This window comes from Gopherus flavomarginatus (genome assembly GCF_025201925.1).
Source record: "Gopherus flavomarginatus isolate rGopFla2 chromosome 11 unlocalized genomic scaffold, rGopFla2.mat.asm SUPER_11_unloc_1, whole genome shotgun sequence".
In the NCBI taxonomy this organism is placed as follows: Eukaryota; Metazoa; Chordata; order Testudines; family Testudinidae; genus Gopherus; species Gopherus flavomarginatus.
In genome coordinates this window covers 36,120-47,164 of record NW_026114602.1, presented here as the reverse complement: position 1 = coordinate 47,164, position 11,045 = coordinate 36,120, and the positions used below count along the sequence as shown (strand labels likewise).

Sequence of the window (11,045 nt, the reverse complement as noted above, 5' to 3'; positions counted from 1 at the left end):
AGAGCACCTGAAGCCAGTTAGAGCACCTGAAGCCAATTAGAGCACCAGCAGTCAGTCATGTGATAAACACCCCTGCTTCAGTCAGACAGTGTGGGAGTTGGAGAAGAGAACAGTTTTGAAGAAAGACAAAAGGAAAGTTTGGAGGAGTGCTGTGGTGGGATGAGAAATCCAAAAGAAACCCTAGGTAAGGGGCATCTGGCTTGTGTAGAAGGAGGGCAAGAAGCCCCTTCACAAGCTGAAGGGCAGGAGAGGGAAGTAGCCCAGGGGAAGGAACCGCTAGTTCAAGTGGTTCACCACAAACCTCAGGGCCCCTGGGTTGGGACCTGGAAAAGAGGGTGTCATGGTATTCTATCCCCAATCTGAACCTTAGAATCCAAAAATGGGGTACCAGCATGAATTCCTCTAAGCTTAATTACCAACTTAGATCTGATAAGCTCCCATTACCCAAAAAATTATAGTGTTTTGGGGCACTCTGGTCCCCCCAAAAACCTTCCCTGGGGACCCCAAGACCCAAATTCCTTGAGTCTTACAACAAAGGGGAATAAACCATTTCCCCCCCTTCTCCTTTCTTCCTCCCAGATCTTTCCCCCTCTGGGTATACTAGGAGATCACCGTGATTCCACTCCTTGAATCACAACACAGAGAAATCAGGTTTGTTTCCCCTCTTCTCTCTCCTTCTCAGGCTTTCCCTCCCTGGGCTATCCTGGAGAGATAGACAGATTCAAGCTCCGTGAATCTAAAAGAAAGGGATTCCACCCTTCCCCCCTCCCTTCTCTTTCCCTGTCCCTCACCAATTCCCTGGTAAGTACAGACTCAATTCCCTTGAGCCTCAACAAGGGGAAAAAATCAAACAGGTCTAAAAAAGCAAAACTTTTAATAAAAAGAAAGAAAAAAAGTAAAAGTTGTCTCTGTAATTTAGATGGTAAAACTTACAGGGTCTTTCAGCTTATAGACACAAGAGAGAAGCCTCCTCCTAGCAAAATACAATTTAAAATATTTCCAGCAAAATACACATTTGCAAATACAGAAAACAATTAAAAGACTAAACCTCCTTTCCTACTTAATACTCACTATTTTAAATATATAAGAGACTGTAGCAGGGAGATTGGCAAGAAACCTGGTTGTACGTCTAGTCCCTTTCAGGACCCAGAGAGAACAAAGTAAAACCCAAAAAACACAAACAAAGGCTTCCCTCCACTGAGATTTGAAAGTATCTTGTCTCCTGATTGGTCCTCTGTTTGTTAACCCTTTACAGGTAAGAGACATTAACCCTTAACTATCTGTTTATGACAGAGGGTGGGCCCAGGTCCCTCCCTCTCCACTCCCCTCCTCAAGGACACTAGTGGAGTAATTAAAATACCGGTTCAGAGGCAAGCAATGACGCCCTGAACCTTCCCCAAAGAAGAGAAAGCGCAAGACCCAGCATAACAGTACCGGCAATCTGCCACAGAGCCTATTAAGTTACATCAATGTGGCCACTACAAGCGTAATATTAATTAGCTAGGTTAATGAACATTCAATTGTCCATTGATAACTATAAGCTCCAGAATTGTCTTTTACGGGTGGTTTATTTGTTTTCATTTTTTCCCTTTTATTTTTATTAAAAATTGTACATATAAATGTTGAAACCCATAACAATGTAGATGTCAGGAAAGACAACACACAGTTCTCTGAATGTTAAATCCATCTTATGCCTATTGGACCGGGATGGTGAGCGATTTACATTTTCCTGAGCTCACCCCTTATGCCATTGTTTCTCAGGCTGTAGATGATTGAGTTCACAGTTGGTGGCACAACGGAATAGAAAATGGCCGCTACCAGGTCCAAAACTTTTGAAAACTTTGATCTGGGTCCCATGCACGTTAATGTTGAAGTGCCAAGAAACAAACAAAAAACAATCAAGTGGGGCAGGCAGGTGGAGAAGGCTTTGTACCTGCCCTGCTTGGAGGGGATTCTCATCACTGTGAAGAAGATGTGAATATAAGACACAAATATAAATACAAAACAGGAAACAGCTGAAACAGAACCAAGAACAAGCATTACTATATCATTAACACGTGTATCTCCACAGGAGATCTTTAATAGCTGTGGGATATTACAGAAGAACTGGCCAACCATGTTGGAGAGGCAGAAGTGTAACCTAAATGTGTTACCGCTATGTATCACAGCACACATCATGCTGCTGAGCCAGGCCCCAGCTGCCATCTGGGCACTCCTGCCCCTGTTCATTAACATCCCATAATGGAGGGGATGGCAGATTGCAACATAGCGATCATATGCCATCACCGTGAGTAATGCTAGCTCCGTAATGGCAAAGGTGACAACCAAGAAGAGTTGCGTGACACACCCTGAGAAAGAAATTGTTCTGCTGTCCATGAGAGAGTTGGCCATGGATTTGGGGACAGTCACAGAGATGTAGCACAGGTCTAGGAAGGATAAGTTGACCAAGGAGAAGTACATGGGGGTGTGAAGTTGTCGGTCAAAGGCTACGACTATGATTATAAGGAGGTTCCCTATCAAGGCTGCCAAGTAGAGCACTAGAAACGCTGTGAAGTGTATAATCTGCAGCTCCCAAATGTCAGAGAATCCCAGGAGAAGGAACTCCGGCATGGAGGTTTGATTGTTCATAACCTGCTTCAGATACATTCTGGGGAACAAGACAAGAGGAAGGGTCAGTAAAATGGTGACAAAAGGAGGGAGGGAGAAAAAGAAAGACTACCATCATCCTTCAAAAACAGATATCGGAGCTACTTAAAATGAGCCGTGACCCCATTCTGTCAGGCTGTGCAGATAAATGCTTATTATTTGAGTCACTGGGCCCCAGAGAGAAAATGGCTTTATAGCCTGATCGGTAGGGCTCTTGTATGGGAGACAAGGATGCCAATGACTCTTTAATTATTTAATATAGAGAACCCTTTCCCCACCCCAGGAGAATGTCCCATGCTCCTGGGAAGTGGAGGACCCATCTTCAAATACTTTCTCCTCATCAGTGGGGAATTTAATTGAGGTTTCCCACATCCTAGGTGGGTACACTAACAATTGGGCTAAAGATTATGGGGGACATCTGCTTCCTCCCCTACACATTCATGTCCTGTGATTTTGTGTGCTGGCCCACTCTGGTAAGTGGCCTCTGAACACACCTGTCAGATCAGGTCCTGCAATTGAATAAGGCAAGGGAACACCTATCTTCCCCTTGTTTGTGGATTTCTCTGGGCTTAACTATCCACATGCCTAAAGCGAGGCTGTGGTGCTCATGCCCAGAGGCAGAAATGTAGCACATAAGAAATGTTTACATCAAAAGAAAGGAGGTACAGAGCAAATTTAGGCGCCTACAGGGTAAGGTAGTAGCTGAGCAGTAAATACTAGTAGTGCGTATATCTGGGAGTTAGGTGCCTAAAGCAGTAGTGATGCACCTAAGTCCCTTGGAGAATCTAGCCTTAGGTAGCATCCAACAGCAGCTCTGCCCGTCTCTATTCATAAGACCATAAAAGCTGCCATACTGGATCATACCAATGGTCCATCCAGTGTAGTATTCTGTCTCTGACAGTGAGCAGTACCAGACCTTCAAGTGCAAAGTACAGAACATGCAATTTTGGAGAGATTCACCCCTGGCAGTCAGGTTTTGGGTTTTCCCAGCCATAGGGTTGCGTCCCCTGACCCTCCTGGCTAATAGTCTTTGATGATTTTTATCCTCCATGAACTTACCTAGTTCTTTTTTGAACCCATTTATACTTTTGGCCATCAAAACATCTCATGGCAATGAGTTCCACAGATTAATTTTGCATTGTGTAAAAAAGTACTTCTTCTTGTTTGTATTACACCTGCTATCTAATAATTTCATCAGGTGACCCCTGTTTTATGTGTTGTGCGAAAGGGTAAATAGCACTTCTCTATTCACCTTTTTTCACACCAGTCATGATTTTATAGACTTCTATCACATCCCCCTCACAGTCATCTCTTTTCTAATCTGAACAGCCCTAATCTTTTTAGTTTCCCTTCATATGGAAACCGTTCCACACATAGACCAGCTTGTACTCACTGGCCTTTCTCAATTAACATGGATTATTTATATTTCTGCTGATCCAGACGAGCCAACACAGCTACAAGAGGGGAGACTGGCTCTGTTTCTGTCTCATTATTCATCACTTCTGTTTTGAATTAAGGTAATTGTATTTATTGTCTTTTTATTTGTGTTTAGAATAATAAAAAAAATGCCTGGCAGAGACTCCGGGTGCCCCTGCATAATTAATAACACAATGAAAGCCCAGCAACATTAAGTAATCATTGTAGCCGGAACTTGGCCTGCCAGACATCTACGAAATCTCCTTTTTCTCCCCTTCCACTCTTTCAGCAGTGACTCTATTAAAGATTTGGAGGCTGTGGTGCCTAATAAGCTGAACATGGGCTCCAAGTGTGACACTAACGTGATCCACAGATGCATAAACAGGGAAATTTTGAGTAGGGATAGACAAATTGTATTACCTCTGTATTTGGCACTGGGTGCGACTGCTGCTGGAATATTGTGTCCAGTGGATGTCCACAGTTCAAGAAGGATGTTGTTAAATTGGAGAGGTGTCAAAGAAGAGCCACAAGAATGATTAAAAGATTAGAAAATATGTCTAAAAATCATGGTTTTAGTAAAGCACTGGATATATGATTTGCTACAACAATCTATAACCCATTAATCCCCTTTTTTTGTCCCCTGACTACAAGGCAGTTAATGGGTCACTTCACCTTGAAAGGTCCCTTAGAATATGTGCTAACTACTTATGATAAGCTAGCTGTTCCACGCTGTGACACTGTGAGTACCTTCCCAGAGGAAAGGAAGAGCTCTGTGCCACTAGAAAGCTTGTCTCTCTCACCCACCTTGTCTCTCTAATACCACACTACAGTTAATATACCCAATAATGATATAAGCCTTTTTTCACAATTGCAGACATGGGGAACCGATATTTGATAATGGACTTTTCAATAGCAGACAAAGGTATAGCAAAATACTATGTTTGAAAGTTGAAGCAAGACAAATTCAGACTAGAAATGAGGCGTACATTTTTAACAGTGAGAGTGATTAACCATTGGATCAATTTACCAAAGGTTGGGGTGGATTCTCCATTACTAGCTATTTTTAAAATCAAGACTGGATTTCCCCCCTCCCCGCAAAGTAGAGCATACTTCAAACTTGAATTGTTTTGGGGAATTTCTCTTGCTATATTATACAAGAGGTCGGAACAGATGATCACAATACTCCCTTCTGGCCTTAGCACCTATGACTCATTACGGGAAGTAAGCCATTATACTTCTCCAAAGGTATGTCTATACTACCCACCAGATCAATGGGCAGCAATTGATCCAACGGGGTCGATTTATCACGTCTAGTCTAGACATGATAAATCAACCCCCGAACGCTCTCCCATCGACTCCTGTACTCCACCACTGTGAGAAGCGCAAGCAGAGTCGATGGGGAAGCAGCAGCAGTCGACTCACTGCAGTAAAGACACTATGGTGAGTCGGTCTGAGTACGTTATTCACGTAGCTGAAGTTGCATAACTTAGATAGATCCCACCCCTCCCCCCAGTCTAGACCAGGCCCAGGAGCCTTGTCAAACAGATCTGCATTCTGCAGCATGGCCAGATAAGACTGTTTAAGATTAAGTGGGGGGAGCAAGTTCCAGCTCCCAAGAGCCATCACAGAGGAGATCCTCTCAGCTATACTGACGGGGAGCCAGCTTAGGAGCCCCTAGTGACTACAGCTGGATGAATTGTTTCAGATAAACCAAACGCAGATATGGGTAAACTGAAATATTTTCCTAATTAATGTTGAATTTGCTGAATTGTTTCGACTGAAAAGATTATATAAAACCCACTCAAAAATCAAAATGATATTTTCAAAACAAAACATTTAGATTTTTCAATTTGAAATTATTTTGCCTTTCAAATTTTACTTCAATTTTATTTAAAAATATGTTTAAAAGTACTCAGAAACCACAACATTGTTTCTCTATTCTAGTCTACATTGTTTTCTTGTACTTTACTCATCACTGTGGCATCTGAGCACTTTGTTTTAGTTTGAACAAAACACATTGTTCCCAAAATATTGTGTGTTTTTCTTTTTTTTTTTTGTTTATTACTTTTGTGTTGTATCAAAAATAATTTAAAAAAATCTATTTCAGGTCAACTTGAAAGGATTTTTTTGGATTTTTGGTTCAGCCAGCAAACTGAAAAATGACTTATTTGGGCAGCTCTGCTGCTGACTAAAGTGTTGGCAGCATGGCTCAAGGAGAAAGACAATCTCTCAGATAAGTCAGACCCAGCAATTTATGGGTCAGGTGTAAACTCCATCTGGAGAATGGCAGGCAGCCAGTGCCAATTTCATTGCACTGGTGCTATATGCTCCTAGCCAGATGCACTGTTCACTAAGTTAGCCACTATATTCTGCACCAGTTTTTGCCTCTGAATGATTTGAAGTTGAGCTCCATGTAGAGTGAATTGCAGTGGTCTAGTTCTGTGGTAACAAAAGCATGGATCAGAGACAGAAAAAAACGTATGAAGTATAATAATTATGATAAAAGTAACAAGAGCTGACACAAAGTCTGCCTTCCGTTCCAACAGCATTACCTGTTGTCTTCCCATTTTGTCCTGTCACAAATCTGCTATCCTACTCCCTTTACTCTTTGCTCTCAGTGAAACCTAAGTGACATCTGTTAAAAATTGCTGGCTTTTGACCTGAAACCTGAGGGACAAAACAGACGAGGAACTGTGAAAACTGGTGAAATGACGGCTCAGTAGGACTGTAACTGTGTTAACTGAAATTGGTTTGACCTGGGTTTAGTTTGAACTGGTTTTCACAAAGAATATGAGTTGGTCCTTCACAGAATTAGTCAATATATTATGGAACATTCTTAGATAAAACAGATCCACACAAACCTTTTCCCTCCCAAAGAAGAGTCTTGTTTAAAGATCCACATTGTTTCTGAAAAATGTAATGGTAAGTGAGACAGTCGAAATGAGATAAGAACCGGTTTTGAGGAGGACGGAGGCAGAAGTTACCTAGAAAGGAGACAGATAGAGAAAATAAAAGGAAATAGAATGTGAGTGAGAGTTTGAGCTTGAAAGGAAGAGATATAAAAAGAATATTGAGGGACAAAGCGAGGCTGGAATTTGTAAGTATTTCTATGACCTTGCTCATCAGGAGTAGAGGACTAACAACCCTAATGAGAGTCAGAATTAGTCTTAGGGAACAGAAAGGCTTCCCCGTATCTTAAGAGGATAATAAAGGACACATGAGTGGCTACCAAGTCGTGTAGAGTCCAGGGATGAAATTTTGGCCTCTGACAAGTCAATGACAAAACTCCCATTGACTTAAATAGAAACAAATTAATCTAGACTACACAACTGAAGGATCTTGTTCTACATCTCCAGCCAGTTATGCTCCAGCTATCCCACACTCCATGGGTATTATCAGCTTACCTGGAATAACATCTTCTTTGCCCCTTAATATCAAGCTAAGAATCCTTTCAGAAACACAGATTCCAAAGCTATTATTGGAAAGCCCCTGCAGTCTGCAGAGAATAGACAGAGTAACTTTTAGATGTCAGCATCTTACCTGAGTGACATTATAAGTCACTTTGTCCTAAATTGAGCTTGTTCTTTCTGAAACTGACAAGGGAGACTGATGAATGACTGGACTATGAAATGCTCCGGAATTTGAATTGTTATTGATTTTGCAGGGCAATATTTGGAAGTACAGAACTTCATAACCTGTCTTTTCTGATTGTTTGCTTGGAATAGGAAGCAGTGAAAGCAGAATTTTTCTTACTGCCTATCTGGAGTGCTGAATACTGAATGATCATTTTCTTTCCAGAAAGCTACAGAAACACTTTGGTTAGTGCTGATTTTAAGGGCTTGTCTACACTTAGACATCCAGGAAAATTAATCCAAATTAACTAACATCAGTTTGAAGTGGATTCATTAAACTGCACTAAATCTGTGTGTAGACACTGTTATTCAGAACTAAAGCATCCCAATTCAGTGTCTCTAAAGTCACATTGGAAGTCAATTAAAATAAACTGAATTAAGGCTCCTCAATTGTGAATGAGGATATTTGCACAGGAATTTAATGTGGTATAGTAAGTTCACATCAAATTCCCGCCTTTAGTCAATTTGGGTTAATTTTCCTGGATGTCCCTGTGCAGACCAACCCAAAGCAAAGCAATCCACACCACATTTGGGATACTGGTGGAAAGAGGCCTTTTTCCTATCCTAGAAAGGCAGGAGCAGTGGCATGGAGTCCCACCCAAGAATGGCAGCAGAGACACCTCAATATTACCTAGGTAGATGAGGTGTCTCTGATTGGGCTACAGGGCACATCAACTGTGGATGTCTGAGAAATGGAAGTCTTATAGCACCAGGGCTACAGAGATCCTTTCTGACTAAAAACATCTCTCTGTGTTGGGACTAGTTCCTTATTAGTGAATTAAATGGAGATTGCCTTTAATTTTTCTATAATCACATAATTGTTCCGTTTTTGTTGGCTTTATCTGACTTCAAAGCACTCGCTCCTGGTTTGCATTTGAAAGCAGAGAGTGTAATTTCACAAACTCCTCCAAGGCATTCAATGTGCATTTTACAGGCATGAAGGGGGAGATTGCCATATGTATAAATGAGGGTTTGGCACTCAACTCCCACCGACAATTTGAATGTCTCCTCTCCCTTAGAGTACATCTACATTGCAGCTGGGGGGTCTGATTCCCAGCTCTAACAAATGGACCTATGCTAGCTCTGCTGAAGTTAGTGCCTAAAAATAGCAGTGTGGCCCAAAAACAGACCTATTTTAGGCATTAGACCTCCCAGCTGCTGCGTTAACATGCCCTAAATCTCTTCTCTCCTAGCCATGCACCCTACCAACTGGGTCACAGGCCTGTCCTTATCCGAAACAAACAAAAAAAAATTCACTTCACTGTCACTTGAGGAATCATTCAAGAAGCCGGCATATACGGGCAAGAACATCGGGGAAGAGAATTTACTTGTTATTCAGATTTTTGCTACTAAATTTGCTCTTTTCAGAACCACAGATATTAAAAAAGAGCTGGACACTTACTGTGCACTTTCTTCTTCCAATTCCAAGATGCTTATAGGTATGATCTAACTTGTATGTAGTGTAGTCACAGTCGAGTCAGTGCCAGGATATTATTTTGAGAGAAGGTGGGCGAGGTAATATCTTTTATTAGATCAACTTCTTATCTAAACTATCCATAGAAATTTACCTGTTTACTTAGATAGATGGATGGATGGATGATGCTGTATATCTATCTGATCTATCACATCTTTGTCCATAGAATCTACATGCCAAAGGCACAGCTATCTTAGAGCCCTTACATCCTTTACAGAGGATGAACGTACACTTAGTTCTGTTGCTTTCTTCCGATGAACTATGTGTAGCTGACTTTTGGCTTCACAGACATGAACAGATTGGTGCTGTGGGAACGTGATTTATCCAAGTCTGTTCCCTAAGGCCTTTCAGAGGCTCACTCCCTGGAGCCCTGCACAGCTCAGAAGTGGAGGCCGAGAAGCAAACATCTGCTCTGCTGCTCAAGAGCATTTATTCATTTTCACCAAACTACATCAAGAGCAAAGACCAGATGGGATCAGGGCTTAGTGGTCTGAGGGCAGAGCCAGGAGTTCTTGAGTTCAAATCCCAAGGGTACAGAGAGGACATATAACTGTTTCCTTTCCATTCTCAGTGTATGTTCCCTGTCTGGTTAATCATAGAATGATAGAATATTAGGATTGGAAGGGACCACAGGAGGTCATCTAGTCCAACCCCCTGTTCAAATCAGGAATAATCCCCAACTAAATCATTCCAGCCAGGGCTTTGTCAAGCCTGACCTTAAAAACCTCTAAGGAAGGAGATTCCACCACCTCCCTAGATAACCCATTCCAGTGCTTCACCACCCTCCTAGTGATTTTTTTCCCCTAATATCCAACCTAAATCTTCCCCACTGCAACTTGAGACCATTTCTCCTTGTTCTGTCATCTGGTACCACTGAGAACAGTCTAGATCCATCCTCTTTGGAACCCCACTTCAGGTAATTGAAAGCAGCTATCAAATCCCCCCTCATTCTTCTCTTCTGCAGACTAAATAATCCAATTCCCTCAGCTTCTCCTCATAAGTCCTTTGCTGCAGCCCCCTAACCATTTTTGTTGCCCTCCGCTGGACTCCTTCCAATTTTTCCACATCCTTCTTGTAGTGTGGGGCCCAAAACTGGACACAGTACTCCAGATGATGCCTCACCAGTGCCGAATAGAGGGGAATGATGATGTCCCTTGATCTGCCGACAATGCTCCTCTATTCGACAGCTAATGCCTTTAGCCTTCTTGGCAACAACTCACACTGTCAAATCATATCCAGCTTCTTGTTCATTGTAACCCCTAGTTCCTTTTCTGCAGAACTTCTACCTAGCCACTCGGTCCCTAGTCTGTAGCACTGCATGGAATTCTTCCATCCTAAGAGCAGGACTCAGTACTTGTCCTTGTTGAAACTCATCAGATTTCTTTTAGACCAATTTTTCTAGGTCCCTCTGTATTCTATCCCTACCCTCCAGCATATCTACCACTACTCCCAGTTTAGTGTCATCTGCAAACTTGCTGAGGGTGCAATCCACGCCATCCTCAACATCATTAATGAAGATATTGAACAAAACTGGCCCCAGGACCGACCCTTGGGGCACTCCGCTTAATACCAGCTGCCAACTAGACATGGAGCCATTTATCACTACCCATTGAGCCTGATGATCTAGCCAGCTTTCTATTCACCTTACAATCCATTCATCCAGACCATACTTCTTTAACTTGCTGGCAAGAATACTGTGGGAGACCGTATCAAAAGCTTTGCTCAAGTCAAGGAATAATATGTCCACTGCTTTCCCCTCATCCTCAGAGCCAGTAATCTCATAATAGAAGGCAGTTAGGTAAGTCAGGAATGACTTGCCCTTGATGAATCCATGCTGACTGTTCCTCATCACTTTCCTCTCCTCTAAGTGCTTCAAA

The 11,045-nt window shown here is 42.2% G+C and overlaps 1 protein-coding gene across 1 annotated transcript; it reads right to left on the bottom strand.

The window, feature by feature from the left end:
* Positions 1–1,719: 1,719 nt before the first annotated feature.
* Positions 1,720–2,646, bottom strand: LOC127040850 (olfactory receptor 14A16-like). Its single transcript, XM_050935415.1, has one exon. It carries the CDS (start codon positions 2,644–2,646, stop codon positions 1,720–1,722), a length of 927 nt encoding a protein of 308 aa, XP_050791372.1.
* Positions 2,647–11,045: the final 8,399 nt, after the last annotated feature.

Excerpts from the sequence above, each read along its gene's own strand:
- LOC127040850 (XM_050935415.1), bottom strand. The coding sequence starts at position 2,646 with ATGTATCTGAAGCAGGTTATGAACAATCAAACCTCCATGCCGGAGTTC.